The following is a 15,900-nucleotide window of genomic DNA, read 5'->3' on the forward strand; positions in this document are numbered from 1 at the left end:
TGCCTGTGGAGTAGGAAGGCAGCAGGAATGAGCAGGACTCTGGGAGCCAGATGTGGCTGCTTCCTGCACCTGTAGAGGCCTGGCTGGGGGCCAGCCCATGCATGATGAGCTGCCAGATTTCAGCCCTGAGGTTGGTGGGGTGACGGAGCTGACATGGGGACCCAGGAAAGCAACGGATGAGAAGAGGCCGGAGCAATGTACAAATCCCTTTATTTTATTAGATCGTCAAAGACTAGTTCGAGCAGGATGGTCACAGCATGTCTGTGGGGCCCCGAGCTGCCCGCCACCTCCCGGGAGGGCCCTGGTGAGCGGCTGGGGGCCGTGGCTGAGGAAGCACAGGGACGGGGAGCACGGTGTGGCAAAAGAGTCGGGCCGGGATGAGGGTGTGCCCCTGCCTCCCCGCGCTGGGGTGCAAGCAGGGGCTCCTGGGACATCCCGGGGCGCTTGCCCAGGCATCCCTTCCCAGGCCCGGGGACCCATGTGTCCAGCGTCAGGTGAGGGCAGCCGGGTACCCCCAGCCCGGGACTGGCCCGGCAGCCCTCGGCCCCGCGCTGGCTTTATTGCAGGGGACAGAGCGGGGGTCCCGCAGCACGGCGAGGGGCGCCGCGGGCGGCCCCCGGGGACAGTGGGGACGCGGGGGCGGGAGTCAGAGCAGCGGACACGAGGACGCATGGAGCGACGGGGCGCACCCTGGCACAGAGACACTAATGCGAGGACGGGGGCCAGCGGGGCCAAGACACGGACGAGCGAGCGGCGGGGACGGGGGACGGGGCAGGGGGGCCCCTGCCCCGCGCGTGCCTTTGTACACGGTTGGCGGAGCGCGGCGCCCGCTGCTCCCGGTGCTGAAGTATTGCAGTCTAACTGATATGGCTTTAACTATGGGGCCAGAGATGCGGGGAGGGGGGTCCCCTCCAACCCCCCGATGTAGGAGCACACCGGGCAGCCCCGGGGGACCCCCGTGCCCGACGACCGGGGATGGGGGAGCTGCGGGCAGGGCGCCTGGCTTTGTGCTTTGGGCTTGGCCCAGGGCGGGAGGGGGCAGGGGGATGGCAGTGTTGGGGACGGGGGCAGGCGAGCAGAGGCCTACTGGGGTCCCCTGGGAGAAGAGAAGGGGCAGGGCAGGGGGCACGAGGAGCCACCCCGGGGGGCCGGTAGGGCCTGGGTGCCCCTAGCCTGCCGCGAGGTTACATCAGTGCATTTGGTCCCGGTTCGCCCTGTCCGGCCAGGGCTGCTCCCCTTTGGCGTGGTGGGGGGGCCCTGCCTGGACGGGACGGGGCGGGCTTTTGGTCTGGTTGGGGGACAGGGCAGGAGGGGATGGGAGGGGGTGTGGGGACCCCCTCTCCGGGGCCAAGGGAACTGATGGAGGAGTTGTAGGAGAGAGGGCGCCCGTGCCCCAGCACCCTATGGCAGGGTTGACGGTGCTGTTACTTCTTGAACATATCCTGCAGTGGGCCGGGCAGGTACTTGAGGACGGTGTCCAGGATGCTCTCCTCCTCCTCCTCTTCCTCGTCCCCACAGCCTGCCGGGATCGCCTTCTTGGGGCGTGTCAGGCTGCCCTCACACGGCTGCTCCAGAGCAGCTTTCTCCTCTGCTTCCTTCTCCTCCTTCTTCTTCAGCCCGTACTGAGAGGACACAGGCTCTCAGCAGGGCAGGCAGTGGGCACTGCCTGCGCTGTGCCCCGTGCCCATCGCCACCGGCTTGGGCCACCCTCCTCCCGGCCATGCCGGCTCCCTGTCCCAGCCCCAGCCCGGCTGCCACAGGCAGGGGCGGGCCCAGGGGAGGTGTGTGCCCACCTTGTCACGGATCTGCTGCCGGACTTTCTCCCGCTCCGCTTCCATGCGGGCGTGCTTGGCTTTCCGCTCCTCCTCCTGCTGGCGCAGGGCTTCCTGCCTCTCCTCCTCCTTCTTCTGCGCGTCGGGATCCTTCTCCTCCTCACCCCCCAGCATCTTCCCCATGTCCTTGGTGGCCCCTGTGCATAACAAGACCCTTGGTTGGTCCCCAAGGGTGCTGCTCCCAAAGCCCCTGCAGCAGCAGGGAGGGCAAGGAGGTCCCTGGCAAGGAGGACCCGGACATCCCCAGGGCCACCTGTGCTGAAGTGGGCTGTACACAGGCTTGGGAGGCTGTGGGGATGGGGAGTATCACGAGCTGGCTGTTCTGCCCTAGTTCAGTGTCAGCTGGGGGAGATGCCAGCAGCTCCTTCTTCAGCACCCATGGGACCTGCTGGGGAATCCCACTTTACAGCAAAAGAGCCAGGATTCCCCAGCCAGCCGCTGACGGCACTGGGGATGGGAAACCTGGAGGGCTTCAGCAGCAGCTCCCCCACTGCTGGTGACTCTCTGTGTGACTCTGTCCCCTTGCCGTGTCCCTCCCACTGCACTACTGGGGTGCTGGGTCAGCATTGCTCCCGAAGTGGGGACCCTTGAGGGGAAACAGCTCCCACTCACCACCCAGCGCTTGCTTCATGACGAAGTCCATGGTGCCGGTGTGTGCGTGTGGCTAGGCCAGTGCCCAGCGCTCATCCACCGCTCTCCGGGCTTGCTGACCTGGGCCACCTGTGCAGGGAGAGAAGGACAAGGTTGGGGACACCATGCTGAGGTTCCCTGCTGCCCAGGCTGAGGGATGGAATGATCTCTGGGGCGGTGCTTTGCACCCTCTGCATTCTCAGCCCAAATGCCTTCCAGGATGGGCAGAGGGAGGTTCTGGGGTCTGCAGGCAGAGAGTGACCTGTGCCTGCTCCCCTCAGCCCCCTCCCTACACCCTTCTGGCCTTGAGGACCTGTGGAGGCACCAAGGCAGGGATTCCAGAGAGATGTTCCACCTCAGCAGTACCCTTGGTGTGGCACCAGGAACCCTGGGGTGCTGCTTGGGGGCTGGTGGGATGGGGACCCACCATGCCACCATGCACCGCGTGCCCCTGCTGTGCAGGAGGGGGTGACAGACCTTGTGTGGGGGTGCCAGTGTGGCACAGCCAGACCTGGGGTGCTGTGTGTGCCTGTGTGTGTCTACAGCAGCACGAGTGCTCTGCAGAGGGATGGGGAAGAGGCTGTTGGCGCCTTGCGGCAGCGCCTGGGGGCTGCAGGGGTTGCAGGCAGCAGCAGCCTGTGACTGTGTGTGTGATCTGTGAGGGTGCTGCAGGTGGGTGACACCGTGCAGGGGCAGTGCCTGTGTGGGTGGGTGACACCGTCCAGGGGCACAGCCTGTGCAGGATAGAGCAGGTGGGTGACACCGTGCAGGGGCACTGCCTGTGCAGGTGGGTGACACCATGCAGGGGCACTGCCTGTGCAGGTGGGTGACACCGTGCAGGGGCACTGCCCGTGCAGGATGGAGCGGGTGCGCGCTGTGCCTGCGCACGCTGCGTGTGAGCTCTGCGTGCGGGCTGTGTTTGCTCAAGAGGTGTGTTTGCGGGTGCCTGCAGGCTGTGTTTGCATGGGGGGTGCATGCACACACGTGTGTGGGTAAGTTTGTGGGGCTGCAGGTTGCGTGTGCCCCCGTGATGAGCGGGTTTGCAGCCTGTTTGCAAGCTTGGAGCGCGTGCGTGCGCGAGTTTTGGGGTCTGCGGGCTCTGCGGATGTGTGTGCACGCAGGGTTGCGGGCTGTGTCTGCCTGCTGGGTGTTTGTGCTGCGGGTGTGCGTGAGTTTGCACACTCGGGGGGTGCTGCAGGCTGTGTGAGTGCGAGTCTGGGGGGGTTGTGTGTGCAGGTCCGTGGGTTTGCAGGCTGCACGGGGGGCTGAGCACGCAAATTTGCAGACTGTGTCGCGTGTGTGTACGTGTGGGGGTGTTGCAGGCTGCCTGTGTGCTCCGTATGTGTGTGTGTGCATGCGGGGGATTATGGCAGAGGGTGTGTGTGGGGGTGCCCGTGCCCCCCACGTGCCCCGTGTGAGTGGGGTGCTGCAGGCTGTGCTCGGAGCCTGGGGGTGCAGTTTGCAGCGTGTGTGCGTGTGTGTGTGTGTGTGTGTGTACGTGCCCGGTGGGTGCTGCAGCCCAGCGGGTACCCCCACCCCGGCTCCCCGGAACCCCACTGGGACTGGAGGGGCTGCACGAGCTGTGACCCCGGGAAGTTTGCTGCTGCCAGCCCCGGGGCACCCCGCGACAATTTGGGGGGGCTCCTCCGGGCAGTACAGTGCTGAGCCCTGGGACTGCAGCGGGGGCTTGGGGGGCACTGAGGATGGGGGAACACCGGAGAGCACAGGGACACCGGGACCGTGGGCAAGGTGCAAGGATCACGGGGAGCACCGGAGCACTGGGGTCGCGTCGCGGGGGGGGCTCGTAGGGATAGCGGGGTACGTGGGGGACATCGGGAGGTGCACGGGCGACGCAGGGGGAACACAGCAAACGGGGGGAACACCGGCAGGCACCGGGATACCGGGGCCACAGGGGCTGCAGAGACGCAGGAGACACGGGGGGGCGCCGGGAAGGCGGGGGACAGCGGGGACACGGGACGTAGCGGACACCCGGCATGCGGGGGACACCGGGACCGCAGCGGGGTGCGGGACGCGGGGGGCGCGGCGCCGTGGGGAGCGGGGGCAAGGTGGGGCGCAGGCACAAGGACGACGAGGGGGGAACCCGGGTCGGGGAACACGCACCGGGGGCGCAGGGGACACCGGGGAGGAGGGGGAACGCGGGGACACGGGGAAGGCGGGAACCGCGCGGGGGGCGAGGGTCGCGCAGGGGACGCGGTGCCGCGGGGACCCTTCCCCCCCCAGCCCATCCCGGGGTCTGCGGCGCGGGGCCCCGCCCGCCGCCCGGGGCCGCCCGGTGCCGCAGCGGCGGCGCTGTCCCTTCAGCACCGGCACTCACCGGCTCCGCCGCCGCTCGCCGCTGCCGCCGCTCCGCCCCGCCCCGCCCCGCCGCGGCCCGGCCCCCTCCCGCCCCCGGCGGCACGCGTGGGCCCGCCCGGAGCGACACCCCCCGCCACCGCGCGGACCGGCCCCCGCGGGGGCGGCGGGATGCGGGACCCCTCCCGGGAAACGTCCCGGGGAGCCCCGCACCGCTCACCGGGACGGGGACCGGGCCCCTCGGGCACCAGCCCGCAGGGCAGCGCCTCCGGCGCGGGGTTAATGATTCACCGCCGCGGCAATTAACGGGGAAACGAGGCTTTCATCAGCCCGAAGTGCCCCCGGTCCCGCACCCCCGGCTCCCTCACTCGACCCCCAGACCCGCATGCTGCTCCCCGGCCTCCTCTGCAGCGATGCGGGGCGGCTGCGGGAGTTTAATTAAAGTCCCTGATAAATCATATCACTCTCCCTTCCGCCAAGAGCTGCCGCTCGGGGGCCCTAGCTTTGGATTTTTGGTGCTGCTCCCCCCGCGGGGCTCCCAGGGCAGGTTTGGGGTGCTCAGAGAGGGGATGCCAGAGGGGGTCTATGGCGGCATCGAGGATATGATGCCCACGGAGCTCAGAACCCCCTTCAGTGAAGGGTTCCTGGGTAGGAAATGGGGTGCACCACCCTGCCTGGCCCCCCTGCGGCTGCCCGAAGGCAGATGGGCTCCTGCAGCCCCTCCTGTGTTCATCCTCTGCAGTGCGGGACAGGGCTCCCCACCCTTGTCCCGATGCAAGGGACGGTGTGTGCTCCTCAGAGTGGCAGCCGGTGCCTCCTCATTAATCCAGCCCTGGGTTCTTAGAGACGAGCCCTGTGCGAATCGCATTACGGGTACTTGGAGCCGGGCTTTGGGATAGCCCGTGTTTGACAGCGAGGCTCTGGACTAGCAGCCTGCAGAAGGGCACTGCAGAGGGTCGGGGGGTCCTTTCAGGGATGTCCCCCCCTAAACGTGGGAGGCTGCAGGGAGCTGGGACAGGCTGCAGCTGCCCCTGCAGGCCCCTTGGGGTGGGCTGTGGAGATGCTGCTGGGGGAAGGCTGGGGGAGATGCAGGATGTGGGGCAGGAGTGGGGGCACATCTCACAGCCAGGGAGGACAAAACTGGCTTGCAAGTGCCCCCTCCAGAGAGATGCACCAGCAGATCTGTGCGTGCACACCCGCTGCCAGCTCCTGCCTCAATGCACGGCCGCTGCCACGGACAACTCTCAGCACAGGGACAGCACATCAGGGACTTGTCCCTCTTGTTCACCTGCTCTCACTGCTCCCAAAAACATCCCCTGGCACAACCCATCTCCACCAGCCCCGAGCCCTCAGCCTGGCACTGACCAACAACTCCTTTTTCCACCTCCAAGGTAAAAAACCCTCCTGCCCTGGTGCCCAGCCCCGCTCTGCCTGCTGGCAGCTGGTGGGACGGGCACGTGGGCGGCAAGACAGGCCTGTGCTTGGCCCGTCCGTCTGTCCGTCCGTCCGTCCGTCCGTCCTGCGGCAGCCCTGCTCCGGGCGTTGACGTCAGCGCTCCCGGCAGCCGGGCGGTGGGCGGGCGGCACCGCTCCTATTGTATTAAAAATAATACAGCGGAGCACAAATTCATTACAGATAAGTGTGACAGCCAGGAGGAATTAACGAGCCCGTCTCTCAGCGCCTGACAAACGCCTCCTTTTGTTCCTGGGATGGGTCCTTGAGTCTTTCAATCTTTGGAGATGCCTCGGCTCATTAAGCACATCCTCCTCCAGTAGATCCCAGTGTGCCAGAGAGGACTGCTCCCAGTATCAGCTGAGGCCAAACTGGCAGGGACATCCCTTGTGCCAGTGCCCAGTGCTAAATCGAGAATGCCTTTCTTGGGAGTCAGTGGCCTGGAGCACTGTCCCCGAGCACTGTCCCCTAGCACTGTCCCCAAGCACTGTCCCCAAGCACTGTCCCCGAGCACTGTCCCCGATCTCTGTCCCCAAGCACTGTCCCTGAGCACTGTCTCCACGTGGGTTTGGGTGCCCGGGGGGAGGTGGGTGAGGCAGCCCCCGTCCCTGCTGCTGCGGGAAGCACGAGGCTGGTGTGAGCTGAGGCCACCCGCCCCAGCACTCCAGCTGCCAGTGCCAGCAGTGCCACCGCAGCTGCTGGGCTGGGGGGCACCCTGCTCTGCCCTGCTGGCCAGGATCCCATGGGAAGAGCAGCCCTGGGCATTGCCTCCTGCCCTGCACACCCCTGCTGTGGGACAGAGATGGATCCAGGGGACCCCCGCAGTCCCAGAGCTGAGCCAGCTCTGGCTGGTGTTTGGGGGATGCTCCTGAGGTTTGTGCCCAGTGTGGGCACTCCTTTAGGCCCAGCTGTTCCTTGGCATCATCCTGGGCAGTGTCACCTACTGGGTGCCTGCATGGAGCTCTGGGGGAGGCAGGAAGGGAAGGGATGTGGAGAGGTGTGAGGGGCTGGGGAGCAGCACTGTAGCCAAATGGGGAGGAAGCTCTGAGCACCACCAAACCCTGCAAACGCCTCTGTGGAGTCAGCACAGGTGCCAGGGCCCCAGCAGTTCCATGCTCCTCTCCAAGCTGGCACCCAGGGAGGGAATGGGGCTGGCTGGTGCCACCACATCGGCCACAGCATTCGCTGTCAGCAACGCCTGAGTGGCACCTGCCTGCTGGCATTGTCCCCATTGTCTCCTGACAGCCAGATGGGGACCCTGCAAGGTCACAGCCGCTGTGGGCCCTTTCAAAGCCCCCAGGCAGAGGGAATAACAGCAGCCATCCCTGCAGCACTGCCAGCCCAGCCTGCTGTCACCCATTAGCCCAGGGCAGTTATTTCACTTATCCGCCCCCCAACATCTTTGCAGAAAATAATTATTGGTCCTTCTCATTGCACCGAGGGATTAAAAGTGGTTAACTCCATTTCCAAAGGCTTTGTTATGTTGGTTTTCCCTCAGCTGCTGCACAAGGCGATTTCCACAGTGCCACTTAGGCAGCTTTTATCAGGTTGTCTTCTGGAGGTAATTGGGTTTTTCAGGAGCCTGTTTAAAATTCGTAACCCAGCCTCTTAAACAAAACAAAAACAGCAGCGGGGAGAAGAGGAAGAGGCAGCGCGAAACATGCAGCAGCTGCAGCCTCTGAAGAGCAGCTCTGGTCCCTTGGGGCTGGCACCCGGCAGGGACAGGGACAGGGACAGGGACAGGACAGGCACCAGCCGTGCTGTGGGGTCAGTCTGGACACAGCCCCTCCAGCTCAGCGGCTGAGCACGGACTGCTGGGGACAGCGGGGACCTGGCGTCACTCCCTCATGCTGTGCTCAGGGCGAGAGACTCTGCGGTGCCCAGAGCCACCCACGTCCAGTCCCCGGGGATGCTGCGGCCGCCACTCTGCCCCTGCAGGGAGTCACAGACCCCAGCACCCACTCAGCCCTTATCACACCCGGGTCAGGGACAGGGTGTGAGTGTGGTCTCTGTTTGCTCAGCACTCACCAGGAGCCCTGGGGCTGGGGGAGGGAGGTGGGCTCACGCCACAGCCTGACCCCCACTCCACCATGGAGCTCCAGCTGTGGCAGCAGCACCGTGGCAGGGCCCCCTGAGCTCACCAGAGAGGGACAGAGCAAACGGGCAAAACCCACCCTTATGGGGTAACTTCTGCTAGCCCCAAGCCCTGGGGCTCTCCCTGGCTCTGGGCCTTGCTGGCTGGCTTGGGGGGGATCCTGCTGCCCTCCCTGCGCCCCCCTGCAGCCAGAGGGGCTCTGGGCCGACACTGCAGCTGTTGCTGCTTCCCCTGCATCACAACCCTCTGCATTACTGCCCATCTGCATTGCTGCCACAGCCCTGTCACTGTCTCTCTCCTGGCTGGACGAGGGGCGCAAGGGGCACCCCCAGCCCCTCCCTGCCCCTCTCGGGGGGTGCAGTGTCCTTTGGGGAGCAGTGGGTGCAGGGAGCTGCCACAGCAGATGGGGCTGGATCATGGGGCTGCTCCTCACAGGGCTGTGCCCGGGGCCATCCACAGGCGCTGGCTCTGAGCTCACCCCTGCGGGGCCCCATCACGAACCTGCTCATCCCAGCTGTGCCTGCGGGCTGGGGAGGCTGCGGCTGACCCAGGGATGGGGAGAGGAGAGGACCGAGCCCGTAATTCCAGCTGTTCCCAGCATGGCAGTGTCCCCGAAGGGTACCAGAGAGAGAGGGGTGCTCCCAGTGCTGCTCAGCCCTCCAGAGCTCCCCAAAATTGCCATCTACACCCACATCTGTGTCACATAGTGCTGCAGGGGCTGAATCTCCCAGCGGGACCTCCCAAGGGGACAGGGACTCAGCTCCAGGCTCCAGCTAAGAAGACTCCAGAGTGGCTGGGATGTCAGCCATGGTGTGACCGAGCACCTTGGCTTTGCCACCACTGCTCTGTGCCCTCTGGTCACCCAGCCCCGGTCTCAGAGCCACCCAGAACCCCAAGGAGTCCACGTGAGCACTGAGGCACACCAGGATGGACCTGTGGGTGCCAGGGAGACCCTGCTGGGATGGACCTGGGAGTGCCAGGGAGACCCTGCTGGGATGGACCTGGGAGTGCCAGGGGACCCTGCTGGGATGGACCTGGGAGTGCCAGGGGACCCTGCTGGGATGGACCTGGGAGTGCCAGGGGACCCTGCTGGGATGGACTTTGCCACTGGAGTGCTGCAGTGGTGACTCCTCATCCCTGCGCTCCCTGCGTGTGTCCGGTGCCTCTGTGCTGTGCATTGTTAAACAGAGGCACTGCAGCCCCTCGCTGTTTATCCTGGTGTGGCTGCTGGGGACAGGCCCTGGTGGCTCTCTGCAGACTCAGCTGCCACATTAAGGCTCACTGCAGGTCTGGCCAGTTCCCCAAACAGGCTTATGGCCCCTGGCCTTACTCACCTGCCCGCTTCCAACCCCCCATCCATATAGGACGGTTCCCACCTCCCTGGAACAGCCACTGTGTTCACCTGGGTGCTCTCACCCAGGCTGTGCTGCCCTGCCCACGCAGCAGGGACAGCATTTCCACCCCCATGGCCTCTCCAAGGGCACGCTGGCGCCGAGTGCACCCCATCAATATTTATGGCAGGCACGCACACCCGCAGCTCTGCAGGGCCAGCGCGGAGCCGGGCTGGGCACAGCACGCCAGGCACTGCTTGGGAAGCAGACAAAACCCCCCCTGAGCCCCTGTGCTGCCTCCCCAGCCCCTCACCCTGTGCACACATGGATTTTCATCCTTGCCACACTGACAGGGCCCGTGCAGGCAGCAGTGACTGAGGTGGTCAGGACTGTGTGGGTAGTGGATGCACAGGGACCATCTCCTGGCTCTGTGTCAGCATGGGATTTGGGCACCCACTCCCCACAGAAAGCGTCAAAGTGTTATACACACCCTCATCTCACTGGCAGGAAAAAGACATGAAGGACAAGGGCATGACTGGCTCGAGGCTGGGCAGCCAGGTCACAGCAAAGCAATGGCAGCTCTCACCTGTCCCCTCTCCAGCCAAAACATCCTAAAAAATGAGACCCTTGGCACTGCTCCCCTGAGGTTCAGCTTCAAAGCTGATAGAGCACTGCTTTTGTAAAGATCCTGTGAGCTCTTTGGGGCACCTGAGCTGAGGACAGGGGTGCTTTAACCCCTCTCTGTACCAGCAGTGCTGGGGAGTGGAGTGAGGAGCAGAGATGCTTGACCCAAACTCCCAGCCTGGCTCTGGGAGAGCACCTGCCTTTGTGCATGAAGGGCTCATTATATCCCATGAGAGGGGGAATTTGGGAGCCCAGAATACCCCATGGCCTGGGCAACAGAGCTGGGTAAGGGGGGCAACATCAGGGGCACCGTGCTGGCAGCAGATGGCTGCATGGTGGGGGCTCCATGGCAGCCTGGGGGGGACATCTGGGTGCCTGGGCTTGGGCCAAGCTGCAGCTCAGTGGGAACAGGATGAGCCTGACTGCCCTGGCTGGGGAGGTGGGGAGGAGTGGCTGGGCTGGGTGTGGGGCTTGCTGCCCACCCCAGCTGCCTGTGCTGGGGGGTTCTGCTGCGGCGTGACGCCGGACAGGCACCGTGCTGCTCCAAGAGCTGCTGGGGCTTGGGCCAGAAAATTCATTCTTGGCTGCTTTCAGAGGGGTTTGGCTCGTACCTTTCCCATCTGGGGGCTTTCAAATGGAAAAAAAAAAAAAAAAAAAAGAGGAAGAAAGAAAAAGAAAACCCTGGCTCTGTGCCACCTCCACAGTCACCAGCACTTGCCATGGTCTCCAGGTGGGACCATGCCCAGCACCTGCTGAGAGCTTGAGCTGGTCCTCACTCCCCTGGCCTCTGCCTGGCCCTGAGCTGCTTCAGGTGCCTCTTGCCTGCATCAAAGTGTCACCAAGATGAGTCCCCCCCATCCTGGGTGACCTGACTGGCTCCACTGAGGCAGCCCCAGGTGGTACCTCTGAGCCTCCCCATCCATCCCATGACTCTGCTGTGCCCCCATACCACGGGGAGTGAAATGGCCCCCCCAGCCCCCCAAGAGCCACAGCGCTGCCTACCTTGGTGTGTGCAGCACCAGGAGCCTGCTGCTTCAGCACCTAATGCAGGGGACAAGGACCTCGTGGGGGTGGCTGGGCATCGCAGGGAGAGCAGGGCCTGCAGAGACACCAACAGCAACAGCATGAGGGCCTTGGAGGGGCCACAGCACCAGGGGGGACACACAAAGGGGAACCACTTGATGGGGGACAGACAGAGCCCTGCTTGCTGCCCTCTCCTGCACCTGGGTGGGTCTGTGTGCTCCCTGCATCCCCATCCCCAAGGATGGGAGCAACCTGCCCAGAGCCACCATCTCCCTGCAGGTGGGAGCCCAGCAGGGCGTGCAGAGGGTGACAGGCTGCAGGAGGTGGCAGCTCATCCTCTCCTGGATCAGGGGCACCCACTCTGCTGCTGGCAGAGGGCTCCTGGCCATCTCTGCAGGTACCTGGCAGTTCAGATGCCTTCATTAAAAATTTAGAGGGCTCTCAACTCTTTAAAGGTTTTAAAATTTCACATTGACTCTGCCTTCCTTAGCTTGCACATGATGAATTTCTTCTTTGCAGAACATAATGGCAAGTTAAAACAAGCCACCAGACAGAAGTCTTTGCTCAGACTCAGCAACTGGAGGAAGCCTGATGCTGCTTTGGGCCTCAGGAAACGTCTGTCTGGGGATCTCATCCCTTCCTCAAATGCCCTTGAAATCCCCCTGTGAGGCTTGGGGAGATGCAGGGGGATGCTGGCATGGGCAGGGGCTGTGCAGGGACCTGGGTGCCAGTTCTGGGTGCCAGGCAGTTCCTGGGGTGGGCTGTCCCTGTGGTGTGGCTCATGTCACTGTAGCATGTGCCACAAGCATGATTTCTCCTCTGCACTGGAGGAGCAGGTTCCTGGGGAAGTTACAAATTCATCCTGACTTCAAGCAAAGGCTTTTCCTCCACCCTGGGGAAGGAGGGAGGCTTTGGCAAATTGGAGATAAATCTACGACCCAGGGGAGCCAGGGGAAACCCAGGCAAACACCAAACACCGACTGCTGTGGAGGAGCAGGGGCTGCCATGGATGGATGGAGCCTGCATTTTGAAAAGCTTTACAGAGCAGGGATGCCTCATCCCAGCCCCGGGAGCAGGAGGCACTGACAGCCCCTGGGAACAGGTTTGGGGAGGTTGGCTGTGGAAAGAGGCAACGGGTCCCCAGTGGGAGACCCCAGAAGGGTCCCTGGTGCCCTGGGAAATGCAGTGCAGAGAGCTCAGCCTGCAAAGGGCTCAGCAGCAGCAGCGTGAAGGTGACCTTTGCTGGGGACAACCACTGCCTCCTTTGGGATGAGGGAAGGCTCTGGAGCAGGGTGAGACGGCTGCAGAGAGCTGCAGGGATGTGCTCCTGGGGGCGTCTGGTTTCCAGACAGCGCCGTGCCAAGGACACAGCGGGGCTGGGAGAGGCAGTTTGGCTCTGCTGCCATGGCCTGGGGTGCATATCAGCAGATATTTGTCTGCTGAAACCCCAGAGGGTGGGAAGAGCAGGAACACCCTGCCCAGGCACCTGAGAGAATGCAGAGAGTCCTGAGGGGTGCTGCTCTAATCCCTGCAGGAGCTGCTCTAATCCCTGCAGGGCATTTTTTATGTCAGCCAGACCAAAGAGTTTTTTTATCTCCTTTTCAATAGGCAGAGCCTGGCAGTACCGTGAAGATGCATCTCACCTGGACAGCTGCACTAGCTCAGCCTGTCTGTCTGTCTGTCCAGGCAGCCAGACACCGAGCACAGCCAAAGCAGAGGACAGGGAACAGCAGAGCAGGGTGATGGCGCCAGAACACCCCCAGCTCCAGGGACAGCAGTGCCCCCAGGTGCTGGCAGGGATGTTTTGATCCAGTCTGGACACAAGACACAGTATCCAGGGAAAACTTAATGTTCGAGATGAGACATTAGTGAGTCCACAGCTCCTCTGCTTTGGCACATCCAGCTCTCAGCACCCTGCTTGAGCTTGTCCAAGTCTCTGAGAGGAGGGGAGGCTGGGGAAGGACGAGGGTGAGCACTGAGGAGCTCACTGAGAAACTCAGGCACATCTCAAAGCACTTCCCCTGCCTAAGGGAGATGCTCCTGGGGCCTGCCTTGGGTCTGGCACCAGTTTCCAGTCTGGGCAGCAGGTGAGAAGGAGGGTTCAGAGGACTCAGGGTGCCATGCCACAGCGGGCAGCCCCCAGAGGCATTCCCCAGGTGAGATCTGTACCTGAGCTGACCTGCCTGGCCTTCAAAAGGCAAAGATCCTCAGCCACAAACATCTCAATTCCTCTGGCACAATTGCTCTCCCCTCAGACTGGGGCAGGTCTGGGTCACACCGCTGTGGGGCTCTGGGATTTCACTGAGATGAGCAATGTTTCTGAGTGTCACAGAGGGGCTGGTGACACCAGCCAGGGACGGATGGACCCGCTGCTCTGGCTGTGTGCAGGAGGAGCAGGGTGGTGCAGAACAACACAGCAAAGGGGGCAGTGGCTGCTGGTCAGGCACAGCCTGCAGAGCCCACAGCTGGACAAGGCCCTGGTCGGGGTCTCTGCAGGCAGGAAGGCTCGGGGGGAGCAGGAGAGGCAGAGGGGAAAGCTCCTGGGACGAGCTGAGGGCGCTCAGGCGAGAGCAGGAGCAGGAGCAGGAGCACGGCTTGTTTACCCTGGCTGAGCAGGCCTGATTGCTCTCTATAAATACACCCAGAGAATAAACACCAGGGAGGGAGAGGGAGCATTTAAACTCCAGGATGATGCTGGCATAAGAACAAATGGGAAGGCCTGGCCAGGAGCACAGAGGCTGTGGGTGAGAGCAGAGATCCTCTGGCCACAGGGAAGATCCTCTGGGTCCAGCCCTGGCTGCTGGGGAAGTGTGTGATGCCCAAGGGCCTGGGCACGGTGCCATGCAGCCTGGGCTGCAGTGACCATGCTCTCCTGCCACGCCAGAGCTCCAGGCCACAGGGGCAAGCTGGTGCTCAGGGGTAGGAATGGAGATGTGCCACACTGCCAGTGATCACCACCTCTTCCCTAGAGGGGTTTTCCACAGGGACTTCTCATCTCCAGAGCAGAAACCAGGCTGGGCAACTCAACACAGCTCCCCTTGGCTCCTGGTATGGGCCTGGTGGGCTTTGCCTGGCAGCAGCCTCTGCAGAAACCCAGGGAAGAGCCCAGGTGTGAACCACAATCACCCTCCAGGGCAGTGAGGTGTCCTGAGCTCTGTCTGCTCGGGGTCATTTCAATACTAATGTCATCAAGCAAGGCAATCGAAGAAACAGACACTCGGCCCACAGCCAAGTGAGACTTTGAGACATTTTTCTGTGCCAGTTTGTCTCAGCTGAGCCATCTCCAGTTTCCCCAGGAGGCTGAGGGTCAGACACTATGAGCAGTGCTACTGGATGGGACTGAGCTCCTTTGTTTCCATGCTGGAGCCTGTCCTGGCAACCCTCAGGGTGCTGCAGCCCCAGAGGCACAAGGGCAGGTTTGGCAGGGAGGACATTTCTCTGAATGTCCAGCCCATCCTTCCTCATCCTCGATTTCCAAACCCAGCCCCTCAGCTTGACTCGAATCACCCCGGTTCCTTCAGCAGCCCTGGCCAGCAGCTGCTGGCGCCTGAGCACGGAGCCTGGCAGGTTGCAGGGAGAAGCCCTGAGCCCTGTTCTGAGCGACGGTGCCAGCCCTGCCTCTGTGCTCTGACTCACTGCACTGCCAGCCCCGGGCAGCGGCTGCCCGGTCACGCTGGTGCCATGCGGGTGGCACTGCCACCGCGTGTGCCAAGGCCTGGATGACAGCGGCCACCTGCCCCTGTGCTGCACCGGGCTGCTGGGGACACGGCGGGGACAGGGGCTGGGCTGTGGGGCTCGGGAGGTGCCTTATGGGGACAGGGCAGAGGGGACGGGGTTGAATCTCAGGGGACTGGGAACGGTGAGGCTGGAATGCTCCACGAGTGGCTGGACCGAGCCGTGGATGGAGAGCAGGGTGGAGGAGGGAGCCCCTGATGGGGAGGCACAGGAAGAGCCCGGCAGGTACCGAGATCTCCACGGCAGAAAGGTGCACGGAGCAGCGGACAGGGGGTGACGGCGGGATCAGGTCTCATCCTCTCCCTGTCCTCAGCCCCGCTCTGCGGAGCCCCCGCAGGGGATGGCCGGGCACGGAGGGGTATCCAAAGCCCGGTGCGGGGGTGACAGCCCTTCTCCTGCCATCCCCTGCACACCGGCGTGTCCCCCCTCCCCAGAGCTGCGGGTGGGCAGCCGGGGGGCGCCGCTCAGCTCTGCATGGCTCCCGCACCCCGCATCCCGCGCCACCTGCATCCTCCCCGCATCCCGCACCACCTGCATCCTCCCCGCATCCCGCCCCGCATGCCGCATCCCGCCGCTCCGCGGCCGCCGCCCCGTTATATAAGCCGGCGGCCCCGGGAGGCTCGGCGGGCCGATCCCCGCGCCCGTGCCCGGCCCCCCCGGGCTCTGCGGCACGGCACGGCCCGGCCCGGCCCGGCCCGGTCCCGCACCCACCTGGCTGGCTCGGCGCGGCTCCGGTGCGCCCCGTCCGCCCCCGGCGCGGAGAAGGAGCCGCCGCCGGAAGGGAGGCGGGAGCCGTAGCGGTACAGGGGGGGCCCGGTGCTGGCTCCCCCTCCGCCGCACGGCCTCCCGGGCGGGGCCGCCTCCG

General features: G+C 64.1%; 1 protein-coding gene across 3 annotated transcripts; it reads right to left on the reverse strand.

The window, feature by feature from the left end:
* Positions 1-193: 193 nt before the first annotated feature.
* CPLX2 (complexin 2) lies at positions 194-15,900 on the reverse strand. 3 transcript variants are annotated; one of them, XM_054642576.2, is made up of 5 exons: positions 15,747-15,900; positions 11,280-11,376; positions 2,445-2,552; positions 1,794-1,969; positions 194-1,622 (listed from the first exon to the last, which is right to left on the reverse strand). In XM_054642576.2, the coding sequence occupies exons 3-5, from the start codon at positions 2,473-2,475 to the stop codon at positions 1,425-1,427; spliced, it is 405 nt and encodes a 134-aa protein (XP_054498551.1). In that variant the 5' UTR covers positions 2,476-2,552; positions 11,280-11,376; positions 15,747-15,900; the 3' UTR covers positions 194-1,424. The 3 variants fall into 3 exon arrangements, with proteins under 3 accessions (XP_054498551.1, XP_077042371.1, XP_077042370.1); XM_077186256.1 differs by lacking the exon at positions 11,280-11,376 and having other exon boundaries at positions 15,747-15,885; XM_077186255.1 differs by lacking the exons at positions 11,280-11,376; positions 15,747-15,900 and adding an exon at positions 4,798-4,931.

The sequence above is a fragment of the Agelaius phoeniceus genome, chromosome 15 (genome assembly GCF_051311805.1).
Source record: "Agelaius phoeniceus isolate bAgePho1 chromosome 15, bAgePho1.hap1, whole genome shotgun sequence".
In the NCBI taxonomy this organism is placed as follows: domain Eukaryota; kingdom Metazoa; phylum Chordata; class Aves; order Passeriformes; family Icteridae; genus Agelaius; species Agelaius phoeniceus.